This window comes from Fusarium odoratissimum (genome assembly GCF_000260195.1).
Source record: "Fusarium odoratissimum NRRL 54006 unplaced genomic scaffold supercont1.7, whole genome shotgun sequence".
NCBI classification, from domain to species: Eukaryota; Fungi; Ascomycota; class Sordariomycetes; order Hypocreales; family Nectriaceae; genus Fusarium; species Fusarium odoratissimum.
The window spans coordinates 599,405-618,436 of NW_022158693.1; the positions used below are offsets into that span (position 1 = coordinate 599,405).

Consider the following 19,032-nt stretch of genomic DNA (forward strand, 5'->3'; position numbering starts at 1 on the left):
GTCTATTAAAGACGCTTATAATGATATACTTGTTCCTCCCAATCCCAATCCAAATCCAATTTTCAAACCCAAACTTATAAAGCAACCATAGAACTATGCTACTAAGCTAGAGACATGCTGCTCGTATTATATCCACTTCCATCCATCTGACACGATACTCAGATCAACTGCTACCCTCCGAGTCACTCTTCTCTTCGGGCTCCTCGTAAAGAGTGTTATCGTCGAGGGTAGTCATACCAAGACCAAGACCACTGAGATCTTCCACATCGGTCTCGTCCTCTGTAGTTGCACCATTGCCCATCTCCTCCGCCAGAATGTTTCTGATGTCCTCTTCGCTGAGAATAGTTTGAATGCTGCCCCTACGCACCCATGGTCTTGAATCAGAGCGTCCGCGTTCAACCAGTCGCTCAATCTTGAGTCTGTTCTCAATAAACTTGAGCTTGGGGAAAGCACTTTGCTTTCCTTCGTGAATCATACGGGATAGCCGATGGGGATCAGGGTCCGACAGAATACGCCAGAAGTCTGAAATTCTCGACTTTGGCCAAATCGTAATAGTGCCGCTGAATTGTTGAAGCCAAAGCTGACTCCAGTCTTGACCAAGAGGCCGGGGCAACAACTCGGCATGGCGGATAAACTTGAGCCACTTATTCATGTCCAGTTTGAGATAGTGCTCAAACGCAGACATCAGGTAGCCGCCTCGCCATCCACGCCCCTTGCGATGTGTGACTGGGTGACCAACTGAGCCCCGAGAAGAGAAAAAGAAAAGGTTGATATGTGGGTTGACTTGGCTGACAATTGTAAAGTTGACGTTGAAGTGTGTGTTCAAGGCCTTGATGGGAATATCCGTTCGCAAACTGCCATCCTTCCACTTGTGGCCAAAAGAGTACGGCTCTAGAGAACCGTCTCGAGTCTTCATCATGAGAACGACAGGGTTAATAATTCCGGGTACAGCGGCCGATGCCAATACCGCCGACCAGATAACACAATCGGGGCTTGTGAGGTAGTTGCAAAGAATCGTCGGCGAATGGGGGTCAGCTGGCACACAGGTAACATTGAGAATGCGACCTGTTCGTTCATAAGCTTCTCGGAATGTCAAGGAGCCATGTGTCCACCAGCCGCATCGTCGCGCCCAGTCAACGGAGTCAAATCGAGCTCCAGTCTTCCACCATCGAGGAATCCAGACTGTAAAGGGTTCGCGGCAGGCGTTGATTCGCTCAGAAAGTGCTGGCACAAGAAGTTGCTTAAGCTCATCATTCGTTCGAGTGGCCACCAAAGCAGCTACTAAAGCACCACCACTGGTGCCAGTAATGACATCTGGTAGCAGATCCGCATCGAGCAAAGCTCGGACAACACCAATGTGATAGTAGGCAAAGGCTGCGCCACCGGAGAGACAGAGAGCTGTTCTTCCGTAGTTCGCATAGACGTGTTTGAATAGAACTCGCTTCTGCTCCATTTCGAGCTGCTTGGTGTTTATCAGAAATTTGATGCACTTCTCCTCTGCTTCTGGTTAGAATCTTCGTGTCTAGCTGGGACATTGGGGACTCACCTTCATCGAGGAAATTTTGTACCAGATTCTTGGTTCCGTAGTACGTTTGGCTGTACAACCTCGCGTTCTCAACGCCAACAAAATTATTCTTGACGCAAGCTTCGATCAAGGTCTTCAGCTCATCCACCGCTTTACCTCCATCACCCTTCTCGCCCTTGCTTTCTTGCTCTTCAGCGCGCAGTCGTGTCTTCTTCATCTGCTCCCAAACTCTTCGAACAGTCTTGGAATCGTAGTATGCGAAATCGTTCTCTTCCCTCCATGTTTGTCGACCAAGGTAGTTATCGAGCTCCTTTGCGGCACTTACCCAGTCCTCATACTTCGAGGCATTTCGCAAATTTCTTCGGAGTCTTTCTCGCTGGCCGCGCCATGTGAAGAAATGCTCGTACACCCAGATGTATAGTCTTGTCGAGAGATAGGCAACGGCAAGTCCACCCAGCCATGCAAACACGAAGAAAAGCAAAGGCCACTTTGAAAGTTGGTATAGATATCCCTCTCGGGTCTCGTCCTTGGTGCGGGTCCCTAGAAGACCTTCAACAGCCCCTTTTCCACCCCTGCGCTTTCTCTTGCTTCGCTTCGAACCACGGCGACGGCTATAGATCTTCTCGTTAACAGGCGCCCAATCGTTCTGCGCTGTGATAAAGGTCCCTTGACTCGGTGTCGGGGGAACAGGAAGATCTCCAGACGCCGCGTCTGCGGCGGCGGCGACAGCAGCGACATCATCCGCAAGGCCAGACTCGACCTGCGAAGGCCTCTTTGTCACACTGAAGGAACTCGGGCTGCGTGGCGACCGAGCGCCGTTTTCATCGGTCGGACTCTGAAGCGGATCAGGAGCCTGGAGCGCCTTCTCAAAGGCCTCCAAGTCTTGCGCATTGACGAATTCAGTGTCGACGTCAGGAAGAAGGGAGGGGTCGAAAGATTCCGGTGGAAATCCATAGACTGGATCACGAGGCAGTAGTGAGGAATACGACGAGGACGACATTGCGATCGATTTTACGCTGTAATCTCTAACCCATTGCTGACAGAAGAGAGAAATAAGTCAGATTTCTTGGAATCGTGAGATGTTGCAGTGGGTTAAGGGAGAAATTGATTACTATGATGCGAAGCTCTGTTGGGTTGCCTTGTGATGATTCTAGTAACATGACGTAGATTCCGTTGGGGAAACGGTACAGAGGTACATATTTTGGGGATCCATACCAGTCCATCTTGGCGAACCGAGGCCTCTATCGAACACCTGGTATCACCACCGACAGCGACAGAATGAGCCCACGAGCGCTAATCATGAGATGTAATACGCATAATCTCTCTCTAATTCTTGCCACCTTCTCTTTTAGCTACGGTTAAACTAGCCGCATCATGCATCATGATATGTGTCCCGACGATGCCTGGGCACAATAATGCCGTTCATGAGCTTCCAGCCGCCCCCTGTAAGCACCCTAGCACATAAACACCAGGGGTCTGATTTTTCCATCTTCAGGAGCATTCCCAACATGAGGCTCGGTTAGATTTTGTAGCAAGTAAATGTAGTAGAATTGCAGGACCAATGTTCGCCTAAGGGAGAATTCTGAGTCTCATAAACACTGGAAATCACTTGTCCTCTCTACCTCTCCCCAAAAGGACTCGATGTTAGGTATACCTCTCTAGCTCACTGCCTCACTTCTTCCAATCTCATCTCATCTTCCCTACTCCTTTATACGTACTGCGACAACCAGCGTATACCTTCGCCGTAGCCTTGTCGCATAACCACTGAGCACATGAAGAGCTCGATAGGTCGAATACCCTCGAGAGGGACCTTGCCCTTGCCGGTTGTCTGGTAAAGGCCGAGCTGGTGTCGCATCTCGTCCTCAGAGATAGCATCGGGATGGTCGATCTTGTTGCCGAGAATGACAAAGGGAACCTTGGAGAGCTCCTCCATGGACAGGAGGGCGTCGAGCTCGGCCTTGGCTTCACCGAATCGCTCGTGGTCCTTGGCGTCGACAAGGAAGACAACGCCGTTGACCTCGGGGAAGTAGTCGCGCCAGATACGTCGTGCTATAAAACGCTGTTAGATACATTTGCGGGGTTGAATGGGTGGTGTATTTGCGTACCCTGCTGGTGACCGCCGAGATCGAAGGTGGTGAATCGAACGTTGCCAATGGCAAGCTCCTCAGATGCTGCGATATCTCAGTATAAACGAATCGCTGATGCTTTCAAGGAGAATCTTACTGGGGTGAAGAGTGGGCTGGAGGATAGCGACACGGTCGTTCTGTAAATCCATCGTTAGTCATATATCCCCAAAACCGCCACCGCTGGTAACAAGTATCCCAGCTGACAACCATCCTTCCAACAATCCAACAGCATTGTGTCGACGCACCTTCAGCATGTGAAGCAGAGTAGTCTTTCCGGCATTGTCGAGACCCAAGAAGAGCAGCTTTGCGTGCTTGTTGAGCAGTCCCAAGGAGGACAGCACATCATAGACTATACGCAGCACGTGTCAGCCCATTCAAGTTACCAGTTGTTTAATCGTAAGTGAATACATACACCAGTTGACAATCCACATGTTGTGTGTGTGTATTAAAGTTGAGTATTAGGTTGAAATAAAAAGTGTGGTGTTATTATCTTGCACTGGAGAAAAAGAGTCGTCGTTATCGTTGGCGTCGTGGAATGTAGCTGGTGGTGGATTGTTAGGAGGCGTTGCCTTGAACCAAAAGCTGGCAAGAAAGGGACGCTGAAGTGGTGCCTGAATTGTAAGGCACATATCATCGTGCATGTCACGCCGTACAGTTCCGTCCATCGAAATTCCGAGCTGCAGGTCAGCTGGCACAAGGCAAATGGAGCAAGAACCGTGGCTAAAATTTGTATATCTAGGAACGTATAAGAATTATGTCAACTTGTCCTTTACTATAAGAGCATTCACAGTTCCATTGCCAAATTGTGGTGAATCGAAGCCCATCTCTAGGACTCACTTACACTAAAGTGACCAGTTGAAGACCACCCCAATGGTCAACGAGACTTACAACACTTACCAGTCCAATTGAATAACTGCGTGTAGTTTCATCCATCTAATTACTTTATATCACAGAAAGCGAACAATATATGGCAGAGAATCATTGTCGTGATTGATATTCCGCTAAATGCATTTATGTCATGATAGCCTCTCATCCAACGCCGAGCATGTAACCCAGTAATACCAAATGCTGTATCGGGTATCCAAGCAGTTCAAAATAAGCTCCTTTCCGCCAGTAGCGAGCGTTGTCCGGCCGCTTTATGCAGTATGACAAAGAAAAAAGAGAAAAAATATGTACAGGAAATCTCGAACATTGCGAGCATCCAGGGTCCATTATCAGTATATACAGTAAAACAATCTCGGAGACCTAGCCGAGAAGGTGTAAGAAAGGACATTTGAGTCATCAAGTTAAATCGTGTAAGATGTATCATCTTCGTCGTAACGTGTCTCGCAGTCTAAATTGAAAGCATGCTTAGATGGAAAGGACGTAGTTGGTCTGGTCCTTCTTGCCAGCCATAAGAAGGCCGAGTTCCCTCATGCGTTCCGTGCCGCGTCCGGGAACAGGCTTGCGCTCGGGGATCTGGCCACGTCGAGCGCGGTTGCAGTACTTTTGGTGGAACTTCTCCTTGCGTCGCTGACGCTTACTCTCCAGACCCTTGACGATATCGATAGCGCCACGGATGTGGGTATCGTTGTCGTATTTGACCTTGTGTCGGGCCTGCTTTCGCTGGTGGCACATAGCACCACCACGTGGAAGAGACTTGGTGTGAGTGAGCCCAGGGCGACCAGCCAGGTTGAAGTTGACTTGGCCGCAGCGAGGAGATCCAAGAGGAGTAGTGATGGGCTTGCGCATAGGAGCTGGGGACTTGGCCTTTCGAGGGGATTGACGGTCAAACAGAGGCTTGGGTGATCGGCCTCGGACCTTGGGAGGGGGTGAGTGATGACGCTTGGGAGGAGGAGAGCGGAATCGCTTGGGAGAGGCATGCTCGCTCTTGCGACGGCGACGAGGACGGTCACGCTCATGATGAAGATCCTCCATTTTGCCCTGGAAGAACTCATCATCCTCGTCACTTGAGTGATGAACAGGGTTGAAGATCTCGCCCTCGTTTTCCTCCTCAGGCTCAGAGGCAGGGAAACTGGGGTCGATGTCCTGAGGAATGACGCGAAGCTTCTCATTTCGTCGAGCTGCGAGGCATGAAAGGTAAGCTTCCTCGAGAGGACGGTCCTCATCCAATGTACCGCAGACAAAGTCAGTGCTGTCGGGAAGATCAGGAGCCTCCTCGGCATATCTGACGCGCTTTGAGCGACGGTTGGCACGCTGGTTATCCACGGTAGTGATAGAAGAGTCAGACTGTAACTCGTGAAGGGAAGGGCGGCGCATGAGAGTAGCGCCCGATCCGATATGAACCACAGATTTGGCTCCAGGAGTCCAGAGACGCATGTCATCGTCCTCATCATCCTCATCGGAGTCGGCGAATCCAGTCTCTTCATCGGTGTGATAGCCATCAGAGTCGTCATCGTCCTCCTCGTCGTCCTCTTCATCCTCGTCGAGCTCAACATCGAGTTCGTCGTCCTCATCCTCATCTTCATCCTCGTCCACATCATCCTCGTCGTCAACGTCAGCATCCTCCTCGTCCTCGAGCTCGTCTTCTTCCTCTTGCGCCTCTTCCTCTGCCTCGGTAGCCAGACGTCGAATGTTGTTCTCCTTGGTCAGAGTGTCATTGATTGTCAGTTTAGTTGCAACAGCATTGCTATCACGTCGGATCCAATCGTCCTCTCGGGTGATACCACTAGCAAACTCGTGGAACTGTGAGCCGTCTGTGGCAAGGTCAGAGGAGTTGGCGCGGAGAAATTTAGGACGCGACATGGAGTGTCGGCGAGGTGTGACCTGGCGAGGTGCGGCAAACGCCAGGGCTGAAGTTCGCCTGGGGGTTGAGGGAGATTCGGCCTTTGGTGTGACGTCCTTCTTGGCGCAGTTCTCGGTGTGCCGGGGAGGAGTGTTCTGAGTAGAGGCGGGTCGAGCTGGGCATGCAAACTTGATGCATGACTTGCGAGGAGCTTCCTGAGCAGAAGGCGCTTTGACCATAGGTTGGGATCGAGGGGGTTGTTCTTGGACCACGGGCTTGCCACCACATGCAAACTGAATGCTTCGCTTGCGAGGCTCCTCAGTCTTGCCCTGCTGTAGCCTGACAGCAGCACCTAGCAAAGAAACATGCGTAGGCTCGGCAGCACGTCCATCGTGCAAGCGCAGCATGGCCATTTCAGGGAGAGGAGGGCTTGGTGTGCTCGGTCTCGAAGGGCTAGTAAAACCAGTATCGCTCGTGAGGTCGGCGGTCGAAGCGAGGCTAATGTTGCTAACAAGGGAGCGACGTCGCTGGGTGTTGGCCATGGATCGTGAGATAGCCTGGGGAGTGTAGAGGTCGTCGTCTGAGTTTCCATTGATGGCCTTGGTCAACAGAGAGGACTTTTCAGTAGGAGGTCGAATGGTAGTTCGCTGGAAATCGTTGGCAGTAAACTGCTGCTTCTTGAGGGTTATCTCAGGCGGCTCGTCGGCCTCCTCGAGCTCTTCTGAACCGTGAGCCACCCATAGGGTGTCTGGGTTGTTGGTAGTCATATTGGTAGATAGAGTGCTTCGACTTTGGGGTGTAAGTGTGGGGGTTGAGCTGAAGGATCCAAACAGGAAGTTCGATTCGTGATCAGGAGATTAGGATAATAGTCGTTGAAGTAGTCGAGAAGGCGTGCAGTTGTATGTGTCGTATAGTAGTTGGGGTGCAAGACGTTGCGGTTGTGTTATTGCCTGGGCAATAGCAGCGTCGAAGGAGGCGTTAAAAGTGTCCCTGAGGACAGTGGTGCTATAACAGCAAGACAAACATCGTCAACTGCTATAGAGTAGAGTAGGTTGTTGGTTGGGGTGGTTGCTTTGTGCGTGAGGGTGCTTTGATATGGGTCGATGGCAGAAGTGAGATGCAATGCAGGGCCGGGCCGGACTGGGCTTTTGAGTAGAAGCTAGAAGAGGAGTAGAAAAGGCGGCTGATTCCCAAGTTGCAGGATTTCCCCAATCTCAATTCAGGGTGGCGTCTGTGCTGTGCTGCGTAGGTGGGTGTATGGATTGTTATGGGTGTGTGAGTGCGAGAGCCGCTGTTCTGTTTTTTGCGCGTGGAGACTGGTGCATATGACGTTCTCCGAGGGCGGGCACGAGTACGGCACCGTTTTGTAGTGTAACTCTATGTACAGTACAGTACAGATCAAGGTCTGAGACAAAGTTGCTCGACAGGGACAAGGGGGGGGGATAATGGGTGGAGGGATGCTTTGTAGATTGTTTTAGAGGAAACAACTAAAAACACTGAACAGAACAAAACAAAACAAAGAAAGGGCAGGAGAAGGGCGAGGTAATTATTTGAGGCAGTAAAGAAAAAGAGAGAGAGGGTGGCCTCGGGTCCCGTCTTTGATTTATTAATAAGGTAAGCCTTGTTAATCGGCGCGAAGCAACGAGAATGGAAAATGCAGGTGGAAATGAACGAAAATTGGGGGAATACCTGACGCTACAAGGAAGACGCGAGCGAAAAAAGGTACCGGCCGACAGTGGGCGGAGGTCACTTTCAGGTTGGGGCCAACGACGACAAGGAACGGGATGAAATTTAGGGGGGGCCGTTCCCTAAGATACCCTAAATTAAGAGGATGATGGGCGATGTGCCGTGCCAGGAGCGGGTAAAAAATGGAGTCCTGTTGACCTTTGTGCCCCCCCAGTGCCAAAGAAATTTTACTACCACGGGTCAGAAGCAGAGGAATTGACTGGACTGGCTGACTGGCTTGTTACATTTCACAGGGCGCCTTGTGCTAAGGGCTCAGGGCAGGGCTTCAGGTAATACGCTATCACCAATTGATGCTGAGGTGTGAGTGGACATGACTGACTGACTGACTGACTGACTTGAAATGACTGATGGAAGCCAAGTTTCGAGTAAGCCCCAGCCTTTAACCTTCTGAGGAAGATGAATTCCTGGTTCACGGCATATTTTTGCGCCCTTTTTTCGCGTCCTCCTGGGCTAGGCCTTTCGATGCCTAGATCGTTCCATGGCTTTTTTTTTCCTGCTGACTGTCTTGTCGCTGCCAGCACCTCAAGGGAGTAAGAAAACTTCTGACATTAAACCAGGGTGCCAAAATAAACTGGTCTAAAGGCCTGCTAAGATATACTAGGCTTACCTAAGTCTTTTTTGTGGCTTAGGATAGAGGTACCGAGTAGCAAGTTTTCTTGTCTCCCCTAGCCGCGAAAAAATAAAAAATGATGCCCTGTATGTGTCTTGCTCCGCTGCTGACGCTCCGAATTGAGTCCGCTTTTCCACAGCGCCGAGAAATAGAGCAGCCGTATAGGATCCATTCCGGTTCAAAATTACAGATCCAATCTTGAGGCGAGCATTTACGCATTCCGAGGTCTCAATTTCGGTACGCAGACCGCTCTCGACTCGCTCAGCCCAGTGCATTTCTCCCTTTTCTCTACAATAGACACATCCCTCCGAGGCCACAGTCAGATTTGTCCAGTCAGAGTCTTCTCAATTGACCAGTGGTGGCGCCTGTCAGCGACGGCCAAACTGAGATAGAGCGTAGATCCACGTTGTTCCCTGATCTACTGTGTGTCACACCGTCCTGACTCTATCCTGACTCTGAGAGGCCTGAGGGTTGCCGGGCAGTTTCAGGGTCACGACTCGCTGCTTCGTATACCGTGTGAAGATGACAGAGGGCGCTACTTGCACTGCCCTCCTCCAAGCCTCATGCTCGCATAATCATCCGCAAATACGGTACGGTACGGTACAGCACATTAAAGTTCTGCATCTTCTTTTCCAGAAGCAAACCGCCACAGAATTCTTGACCGTTGATTCATCATTCACCCTCGGCAGGCCCACAATGGAATCGTCGCTTGTAAACCTTCCCACCAGTTACGAAGCGTGGTTTTGGCCGTACTAAGCAAACACCAGCCGCTTTCATATTCGAGGCGGTGTATCTGTAAATCGCTGCCAGCATAGCACAGCACAGCAATAGCTGTTGATGTTGATGTCGCTGTCATGTTGTATTGGTCATTTGGATGGCTTGTGACTGACAATCAGTCACTTTGCCAACCAAATCCTCAGATGATAGACAATGACTTGACACACAGCTTGCTCGTTTCAGTACGCAGTCACCCCGCGCAAGGGACCACTCAGCAGCTAGCCTATGCAAGAAGGGTTGATGCGCAAGATGCGCCACAGGCCGCTTTGTTGATCTTTTGGCTGGAGGTTTGGTCTGTTACAGGCGTCGACAAAGCCTCGTCTGGTCTATCTCACGCCCTTTGTCAGTAACAATGCACAAAGAACAGCAACACAAGTTGCCTTTCGTCGCCTTCTTTCTTTGCCTTCTCAATCAGGCTTTGTTGCACTGAATATTACACGTTTCTACTCTTGGCTAACCCCAAGCCGTGGGGGTACAGAGCACAGCAGAGCAACAACTGATCCAGATGCTCGCCTCGTCGCTCTTCAACTTCCCCACAATCACCTGTTCCGTTCATGGCAGACTGCCTTTCTACTGGTGCCATTTCCGCACTCGCAAGCTAAGCTGCCGTCTGCGTCTTCGTCTGCGATCTACCCTTGCTTCAGGGACGCACGCAGTAACCGTCTTAGGTGTCATGTTGTCTCTCCAATCTGCATCAACAGCAACTCCTTTGTCCATCCACCAATTGAACCCTTCTCTTACAACCAGGCTCGTGAGCTCTCCCACATCTGGCCCACTTGCATACAGAAATGCATGCAATGCAAGCCAGAAATCTCCCGATGACGACAGTTTGGCATGGACATGGATGAATGGACATCGACATGGACATGGACGTGTCTCACTGATAGCTAGCCTTTCCATGTGCCCGCAGAATCAATGGGCGCATGAAATCCGAGTCAAGAATCCTTTCAGATCCTCAAAGATCATCTCTCAGATTTATTACAAAGGACCCTGAAACTGACTAATATAGCAAACAGAAACAATCGTCTCTTTCTCCTATTTCACAAGTTTATAGATGAAACGACTGAAAGGTCCTTTGTTCGACCTGAGCTGCGCGATATCCGTGCTCCTCGTGACTCGCAGTACTTCATTTAATACTGCGACGATCATGGAAGGTGTTTGAAACTGTCCAATCCTATCTGGCGCTGTTTACTGATCGCCAATTGCCTCGGTCTCTTCCCGTGAGTTGGAGCTGCATGCAGGCAGTGCAACCCCCCCTTGAACTTGCTTGAGCAACCAAGGAATGACATTCGGGGTCTCGGTCTTTGCGATAACGGACCTGTCTGATTTGATATCAGTTCTCTACTGGCGGCTATGTCAATTGGTACGCGTAGTATCGTACATACAACAGCACATTGGTCAAGACTGGCAGGCTGGCTCACTCTCACTCACTGGCTTCCTTGAACATTGACGCTCCTCGTCACGTTGACCCGTCCTGCTGGGCACTAACCCCGCGTTGTGAAGTCAAACCCCGCATCTTAAAACAATATGACAGTCGACGCGGTATCAGCGCGTAGCTGTTAAATTCGCATGTTACTCTGTTGTGCTTAAGGTGTTTGAAAGGGTGTCTTCTGCTCTCGCTCATGCAGCCTAGATAGCCTTTCTGAAGTTGACTGTCCAGTGTCCTTCACCCGCAGCCCACCCACTCTTTAAACAGGGCTCTGACATCGCGAGACTCCGGCGGTGAACATGCTATTTCTTTACGTTGTTGAAATTGCGGCTGGGATCACGAACAAGTAAACATCGAGTAAAATCAAAGCTACAAAGAGGATAATGATCACGAGATGACCGCCATCATGGCAACAATGGAGTCAGCTCTGTGCATTCAAGTTGCTCAGCATACCGCTAAGTAGTATATGGGATAGCCATTAACAGGATATCCTGAGAAGTTGTTTCGATACACTTCTCGAAATTGAGTGCATCCAACATACATAGACTTTGATCTAGCTGGTTTGGAGACCGGGCACATGAATCTCAAAAGTATCACATTGCGACACTGTTGAATGCTGAAGAGGATGCAGGTACATTTATCTACGGTAGATACCTTCAACTCATGCTCATCAAAACAATGTCACCACCGTGTAAGTCCTTACCCGCACCTCGCATGTCGACCCACATGCCGCAATGCTCCATCTCGCTGCATCGTCAAACAGACCCAGGTCTCGGCCGGTTATACCACTGGACTGGCCCGACTCAGAGGACCCATCATCGCATTGTTTTTACGCCGAAAAAAGAGAGGACAGTTGCGCGGTTTTTTGGCAAAGGAGGTGTGGACTGCTGCATGATGGGTTGTACAGCATTCGATGGAGTCTGAGGAGGTGAACTCTCATCTCATTTTCCCTTGCCGCTCTCCCTAGCCGGTTCCTTTCATCCTGAGAAGAGCCGACCGCCCGTGAGATGGCTTGATGTTGATACAACCGCAGGATATGGGTGCCCATGATTCAGCCCTTGGGAGAAGCCACATCTATAGACTGAGAAACAAGCATTCTTCGTCATGCAAGATGCACCCTCTATGACGATGACGGTCCCGGTCTTGTTGCCGGTTCAAATCTCTGCTTCTGTGGTCAAGTTGCCGATCAGGGACGGGAATTGTCTTGACATGCCCTCCTAGATCTTTGCCAAGAGATTGATTTTCTCCGAAGAGGGCCTGAGCATTTTCAACCTCTCGATGCAGCGACTGACAAGGCTGAATACCGACAGAAATTACTTTTGAAAAGTCTAACGGTCATTCATTACTTGTGCGCCGGAAACTTCCTTGCTCTCCCTGCTCGAGGATGAAGCCATTGTGGGTTCCTGAAAATTTGCTTCCCATCCAGACTTTTCTAGACCACAGCTTCAAGCTTGAATCTTTTTTTCACTCTCCTCTTCGTTCTCGGACCGCTAGTGTCGCGATGAGAATTGGCTTGAGTACTTTACGATACCTTCCCAAGGCTTCCTCCACTCACCGACAGTCCGTCGAGGTAGAGCTCGTAAAATGCTTAATGAAAGTCAATCGCAATTTCTCACCAAGAATGAGAATCAGCCACAGTCTGGCCGCGAATTACGGTCTCGTCAGTGGAGACCTCATCACTTTTTTCAGCTTTCAGCCTTCTTCTTTGAGCTCTGTAACTGTTGTTGAGTCCCACACCAGCTCGAAGGTTCAGGTTTTGGCTTTGCACACTTTGTCTCCCTGGTTCCTCCGAGATTTCCCTGTCAAAATGGCTGAAACTGTGATGCAATTCACTGCTCAGAATGTCTTGGCAGGGGCTGGATTTGAGAAACGTTAATTCCACTGCAGGTACTGTACAGTAACATGCTGTAACAATACAGTACTGTTTGTATATGGGCTGAAGTGTATTGCCAAGAAGGAATTACGCAGAAAGGTGAGATAAGCACAGCTGAACTTGTTTATGCTGCGCCAGGTTGATGATGAAAAGTGAAGATCCGTGACGCCATGAGCCACTCCTGTTGTCAAGACGATGCCCAAAAGCTACGTGTATTTCGTGGCAAAGGGAACTCTCAGAGTTTCACTTCTCACTCCGCAGAGTTGTACATGGAAGATCTCGGGCCTCACGGGTCCCGGGATCTTCAACTGCCAACGGACTCTCGAAGGCCCGAAAGTCCATGGGGTACGAATGGCGTGTTCCAGCGCATTTGATGGGTTGGATGAAAGCAGGCACAAGAAAGCGGGAAAGTTACCTGGCCGACTTGTTTCTGTGTCGTGTGAGGTCATGACAGCTCAGGTGATCGGCAATTGTACAGTACGCGTTTGAGTGCCGAGTCAGCGAGTCCAGATTTTTCCTGTTTATGTGGCTTTTGCTTTGGTGATGATGTTTGAGAGGGAGAACCCGGTTCCTCCGAACCATATCCGGCTCGGTTGTACTTTCCAGACGGAAATATCTGGATTAAAGTTATGGTCGTTTCGACATCTTGTCGTCATGGACGGGGGGGATTTGAGGGGTTGTCCAGTAGATGAAATCAACAGAATCTAAGGGATGATTCTTTGATACAGGGTAACCCACATCACACATGAAAGGCCATTCACGGAGTTGGATGATTTGTGCACCGTCGACTAATGTCACAATCAATTGAATCATCTCATAAGGCCCTTATGATAGATCTCTTTTGTCTTACGTGAGACTCATGAACAGTTGGGTTGTTCAGGGTCCATATTCGTATCACATGAAAGCTGTGCTTATTCTCCAGAGTCTCAAGGTACAACTTCTAAACAGGGTCAGACACAGCTGACTCTGTTGCTCCAAGAAGGTATCGTAGGGGCTTAAATGGGAACAAATACATGAAATATCTTTCAACCCAGTAAATAAATACAACTATGATACTATCCTTAAACTTATCTCAAATGAAAAGAAGCTTAATGTTCCTGTATTTTTCACTACAGAAAAACCAAAGAGTATATGCATAGAAAAACTCATGCTCTGATAATTCAGTGTATAATATCATTAAGCCAGATACTGACGTCTCGCATGTGAACCTGAGACTGGAATTCACGGTGCCTTTGCCCTCGAGCAGCAACTTCATAGTCACAGAGCGAGCCACAATGAAAAGGAATGAGATTGAAATGTCCCAGGCACAATTCCAGCATCACCATAGGTACTAGCTGATTCACATAACTTAGGTGGTCGTGAGATTGAGTGTGTCCTTCAAAGCATAACACCACCAATGTTAAGAGGCAAAGGCCTCAAGCAACTTCCGTCAAAATGCGGCTTCGGATATCGTCGTTAGTGCTAACTCTTGCCTACAGTGAGATAAAGTTCACTAGGAGAAGACGGCTTGGAGTGAGGCGCCGACACGAGTGAACATGTTAGTATGGTGGTTGTGTGCATGGCAGTCTTGGACAATCTCATGTTAGCACCTTCACCATGAGATACAGCATGCCTAAGAGAACGAGCTAACACTGATGCACAACATTGAAAGATGTCTAGAACATAACAGGCGAGAGGCTATTCACTCAACGATCGGTTGCTTCTTATTGTCGATTCTCCACCAGTAGTTTCCAATCTGCTGTATTGATCATACACACATGATGGACTCTACAGCATCTAAAGTATTGTAATATAGGAATCGATCCCCCGAACAAGAAAGTATAGGAATTGCACTTGATATAGCCTTTGATTGCACCAAAAAGACCTTAATTAACTATACTGGAGTTTGTGTTTATGGATTACTTATCTGTTGTGCTGGATCTACTAGAGGTTACACCAATATCTTTACCTCTCCAAGGCTTAAGCCACATTCAACTAAAGCTTGCACCTACGATCAGGTTCCCCCTCACCAACTAGACTCCCTTGAGCATCAAGTCACGACCATGATCAAGATCACCAGAATCTGAGCAGTACATCATTGGTACCATTGACACCTTCGAGCCTGAGCTCAGTCACACAGAACGAAACGCGCCATGGCGTCGATGGAAACCCTCCCGATTGAGGCAATCTACAACATTGCAGACCTCGTCATAGAAGAGGCATTTGATGAGAACATCTTTGCAAAAACTCAATTGGCTCTGGCCCAAACAAATCACCACTTCTATGATATCGTCAACCCTCGACTTCGTGCAGCAAGCTATTGCTGGGCAGCTCGAGAGGGAAGAATAGATATCCTCAAGAAAGCACATGAGAATGGCGCGAATCTAAGCGGGACTGGGACGATGAGGCCTGAAGAAAGAGCAACACCTTTGCACTACGCCATCAAGCAGGGACATCGTGATATCGTCGAGTACCTCGCTGAGATTGGCGTGGATCCCCATGTGCCAGCCAGAGGAGTCTGCGATTGCTGGAGCGATATCGAGCCTGTAAGGCCTTATGCCCTTCACATGGCCATCCGACATAGTGGCTTTGAAGGAGCTGAGAAAATACTTGTCCAGAAGCTAGGAGCATATTGGACATTTCAGGGAACATCTGCTTTGGATCATGTTGATCCTCACGATGTTAATGATAGGGAAATCATTGACTTGCTCGTTAAACTGCCCGGATCAAGACATGCTGCTGATGCATTACGGTACGCTCTCAAGTGGAACGAGCCTGAGCTTGTGAACCGTCTGCTTGAGAGGTCTGACATGGTTGCCTCTGCGCCTGATTCTGATGGTCAAACTCCTCTCTTCTGGGCGATCCAGTACAAACGAGTGGATATTGTTAAGTTACTGCTCAAGCGTCAATAAGTTAATCCTGGTACACCTGACAGGAACGGTTTCACTCCCTTACAGGTGGCCGTTGGCGTGAGAAGTTTACCACTTGTTGAACTGCTCCTCCAATGCGAAGAAACCAATGCTCGCAGGACTGACGCAGGAAAACCCAGTGCCCTCCACATTGCTACCGCGCGTGGGGAACTACAGATCGTGAATGTCCTCTTAGAGCAAAACGGTCTTGATGTAGCATCCCCTGATTCAACAGGGAACACTCCTCTACACTGGGCTGTCAGAAGTCGTGATAAAAAGTACCATCCAAGTTTGGTTATGATATACAATGATGATGACAATAACGACGATGATGAAGACGAAGACGATGATAGTGATACTTTTGACGAACCTGGGTATAGAGAAGAAAGCCTCGACATCATCAAACGATTACTAGCCAGACAAGAGGTCAACGCGGGAGGGCACGATTAAGATGGACTCACCCCTTTACACCACGCTTGCTTGATAGCAGAATACGAAGTTGTGGCGCTCTTACTTCAACGTCAAGATGTTGACCCCAAAGCTCGAGGTATAACTGGGCAGACACCTCTCCATCTGGCAGCATCGAATCATCAGCTAAGTGCAAAGAGGATAATGGATTTGCTTCTCGAACAACCGGGCGTTGAGATAACCGAGGCCGATCACGATGGCCGGACTGTCCTGCACTACCTCTGTGGCGGGTATGAAAAAGAGTTCCCAGTCCTCGATCTGATCGAGACCGTGCTTCAAGCAGGCGTCCCGCTTGACCAGTAATCTGCGACTGGGTTGATGGCCTTCCATCAAGCCATCTGTAGCGGATATTGGAGTGTCGCTCTGTTTCTGCTCGACCATGGTGCAGATCCCATGGTTTCGAAGCGTTTCAAGTACAACAACAGTTTGCTGCATATCATCTTGAAACATTCTGACCGCGACGACGTAAAGAGCGAACTAATCGAGAGGCTCATCGAGAGAGGCATTGAAGTCGATACTTACACTGATTCGCCTGTTTTCGATCCCCGGTTCAATGAGGACGACAAAATCGAAAAAGCCATAGGTATACGATCCCCAGATATTCTTGTCGGCACAGATTGTACTCCGCTCTTGTTGGCAGCAATGCGCGAGTACAGCCTCAATAACATGAAGATACTCCTTGATGCGGGAGCAGACCCGAGTGCGCACGTCATCATCAGAGATGTAGAATTCGAGGGCAAGACGAATGGTAATCGTCAAGCGTTTCTGTCAGGAGTGTTCCGGCATATCTGGGAGCCTTTTAGCCCAGGCGACAGCGAAATTTTAGAACATGCAGAGCCCATCGAATTGTTGCTAGACTTTGGGTCACGGCTAGACTTTGATGGTCCAGCGGATAGTCCACTTCAGGAGGCCTGTAAAGCAGCAGAAAAAGGACATTTTGCTTTGTTGAAGATTTTGCTGGAAAGCTCAAAGGCAAGGATTGTCAGCGAAAGCCATGTTGATAAGTTGATCTCTGCTTATAAGGACAAGCCGGAGTACAGTCAAATTTGCCAGATGCTGGAATCTTTTAAGCAAAAGGTATTATTCATCGATTAATGTTGGGGTTCGGCTTGTTGAAGCCGTTGGTGTTAGTTAGGGGCATTTAGGTACCGGCACTTTATCGATGTCATGTAATATATATATTAGTATAACAAGCAACAGGAACATCATATCTGAGTAGAAATCTTCTGGTAAGACAACTGTGCTTCACGTAGAATTTATAGAGAGTGTGTAACTGTTCTCTGTCGGAGGACTCTCATGGGTCGGTTGTAAGGACAAAGGAGGTCATGTGACCTAGCACGTGCCCATCCATGGGGATCGGATTTTCCCGCTAGCCGAATCGCGAATTGCTGCTCCGGCAAAGATTCGTGCCAGCGGCCTCATTTGAGCTCACCCAAGCAACAACCTCATCCACCAGCTCAGCCCATCATGAACTCCTTCCGCGTTGCCCGTGCGGCTCTCCGAGCTCGCCCCTCCGCTATCCGAGTCCCTCTCCAGCGAAGAACCTACGCCGAGGCCGTCCCCGACAAGGCAAGATTCAGCGAACCCCGTGCCCCGGCTACGACTGGGTTTTGCGTACCGAACCCGACTGACCGTTATCGCAGATCAAGCTGAGCCTTGCCCTCCCTCACCAGGTATGACACCGCCCGCGCGATACCCGGATCGACGAATACGATTGCAATTGGACCCTTACGATGATGGCACCGTCGCCAATTGATTGATGCATGGGAGCTAATTGCCGCACCGCAGTCTATCTACAAGTCCCAGGATGTCGTCCAGGTCAACATCCCCGCCGAGTCTGGAGAGATGGGTGTCCTCGCCAACCACGTTCCTTCCATTGAGCAGCTGAAGCCTGGTCTGGTTGAGGTTGTCGAGGAGTCCGCTGGCTCCAAGCAGTTCTTCCGTACGTCATTAGTTATAGATCCAGATCCAAGATCCAATTGCCCGAGGTCGACAAATCGCTGATGGAATTATTGTCTTAGTCTCTGGTGGATTCGCTACCGTTCAGCCGAACTCCGTCCTCAGCATCAACGCTGTTGAGGGATACCCCCTTGAGGACTTCAGCGCCGAGGCCATCCGAGCCCAGATCGCTGAGGCCCAGAAGGTTGCCAACGGCAGCGGAAGCGAGCAGGATATTGCTGAGGCCAAGATCGAGCTGGAGGTGGGTTTCAGACGATATACACTTGCAATTGAGTTTACTGACGAGGGAACAGGTTCTCGAGACCCTGTCTGCGCACGTGAAATAAGTGTACAGCGAGTTTGTTGTGACGGAGGCCCTTGTACATCAATATTCTACCCATATTTAGCACGAAAAGCTGTGACAATTGATACCAGTTCTGGTTGTGCTCCTCCTAAATTTCACCTTTATTCCTCTGCTCAGTGACTCCTTCCTCATTGACCCTCTATCTTTCAGTGACGTTGATAGGCAATGAATGCAATGGTTGACACAGCGCTGTATTCCACAACTTCCACACCTGCAATTGTGAGGTAGGATGGACTTTTCTCTCCCTGCCATTAACCTCACGCTCCTGATTTGTGACTCCTAACTACAACATGCCACCCCTTTCTGCACATCGCGTATTATTACTCTTTATCGACTACTCGAACTTCTGGGCTATCGTCGGTCGCCGTCTTCCTGCTTCGTAGCAGTGTCGCATGGCTTCTGTTACGATTAGCCAATCTCTTGAATAGCATACCATCCCTAAACTCAACATCACGATATGATCCCTCCGGGAGTCGTCGGTGATCGTGTTCGCCAGCTCCAAACACTTAGTGAAACGCAAACCGCGAGTGGGCGGCCTTCTGACACTTCTGAGCGACCGAGTA

General features: G+C 49.5%; 7 protein-coding genes across 7 annotated transcripts; 4 read left to right on the forward strand and 3 right to left on the reverse strand.

The window, feature by feature from the left end:
• Nucleotides 1–163: 163 nt before the first annotated feature.
• FOIG_05486 (patatin-like phospholipase domain-containing protein) lies at nucleotides 164–2,525 on the reverse strand (the record flags this gene model as incomplete). Its single annotated transcript, XM_031204101.1, has 2 exons — nucleotides 164–1,497; nucleotides 1,547–2,525. 2 exons carry the CDS (start codon nucleotides 2,523–2,525, stop codon nucleotides 164–166), a joined length of 2,313 nt encoding a protein of 770 aa, XP_031065930.1.
• A 708-nt stretch (nucleotides 2,526–3,233) lies between these two features.
• FOIG_05487 (small COPII coat GTPase) lies at nucleotides 3,234–4,082 on the reverse strand (the record flags this gene model as incomplete). Its single annotated transcript, XM_031204102.1, has 5 exons — nucleotides 3,234–3,574; nucleotides 3,631–3,696; nucleotides 3,749–3,788; nucleotides 3,897–4,000; nucleotides 4,064–4,082. 5 exons carry the CDS (start codon nucleotides 4,080–4,082, stop codon nucleotides 3,234–3,236), a joined length of 570 nt encoding a protein of 189 aa, XP_031065931.1.
• Nucleotides 4,083–4,615: 533 nt separating this feature from the next.
• FOIG_05488 (uncharacterized protein) lies at nucleotides 4,616–8,385 on the reverse strand. The gene is made up of 2 exons (XM_031204103.1): nucleotides 8,347–8,385; nucleotides 4,616–8,292 (listed from the first exon to the last, which is right to left on the reverse strand). The coding sequence occupies exon 2, from the start codon at nucleotides 7,141–7,143 to the stop codon at nucleotides 5,002–5,004; it is 2,142 nt and encodes a 713-aa protein (XP_031065932.1). The 5' UTR covers nucleotides 7,144–8,292; nucleotides 8,347–8,385; the 3' UTR covers nucleotides 4,616–5,001.
• Nucleotides 8,386–9,077: 692 nt separating this feature from the next.
• Nucleotides 9,078–12,213, forward strand: FOIG_05489 (uncharacterized protein). Its single transcript, XM_031204104.1, has one exon. The coding sequence runs from the start codon at nucleotides 10,015–10,017 to the stop codon at nucleotides 10,501–10,503; it is 489 nt and encodes a 162-aa protein (XP_031065933.1). The 5' UTR covers nucleotides 9,078–10,014; the 3' UTR covers nucleotides 10,504–12,213.
• Nucleotides 12,214–14,943: 2,730 nt separating this feature from the next.
• On the forward strand, nucleotides 14,944–16,149 carry FOIG_05490 (uncharacterized protein; the record flags this gene model as incomplete). The annotated part of the gene is made up of 2 exons (XM_031204105.1): nucleotides 14,944–15,680; nucleotides 15,726–16,149. The coding sequence occupies 2 exons, from the start codon at nucleotides 14,944–14,946 to the stop codon at nucleotides 16,147–16,149; spliced, it is 1,161 nt and encodes a 386-aa protein (XP_031065934.1).
• A 336-nt stretch (nucleotides 16,150–16,485) lies between these two features.
• FOIG_05491 (uncharacterized protein) lies at nucleotides 16,486–17,262 on the forward strand (the record flags this gene model as incomplete). Its single annotated transcript, XM_031204106.1, has 1 exon — nucleotides 16,486–17,262. One exon carries the CDS (start codon nucleotides 16,486–16,488, stop codon nucleotides 17,260–17,262), a length of 777 nt encoding a protein of 258 aa, XP_031065935.1.
• Nucleotides 17,263–17,515: 253 nt separating this feature from the next.
• Nucleotides 17,516–18,652, forward strand: FOIG_05492 (ATP synthase subunit delta, mitochondrial). Its single transcript, XM_031204107.1, has 5 exons — nucleotides 17,516–17,736; nucleotides 17,811–17,840; nucleotides 17,956–18,109; nucleotides 18,189–18,367; nucleotides 18,420–18,652. The coding sequence occupies exons 1-5, from the start codon at nucleotides 17,635–17,637 to the stop codon at nucleotides 18,450–18,452; spliced, it is 498 nt and encodes a 165-aa protein (XP_031065936.1). The 5' UTR covers nucleotides 17,516–17,634; the 3' UTR covers nucleotides 18,453–18,652.
• Nucleotides 18,653–19,032: the final 380 nt, after the last annotated feature.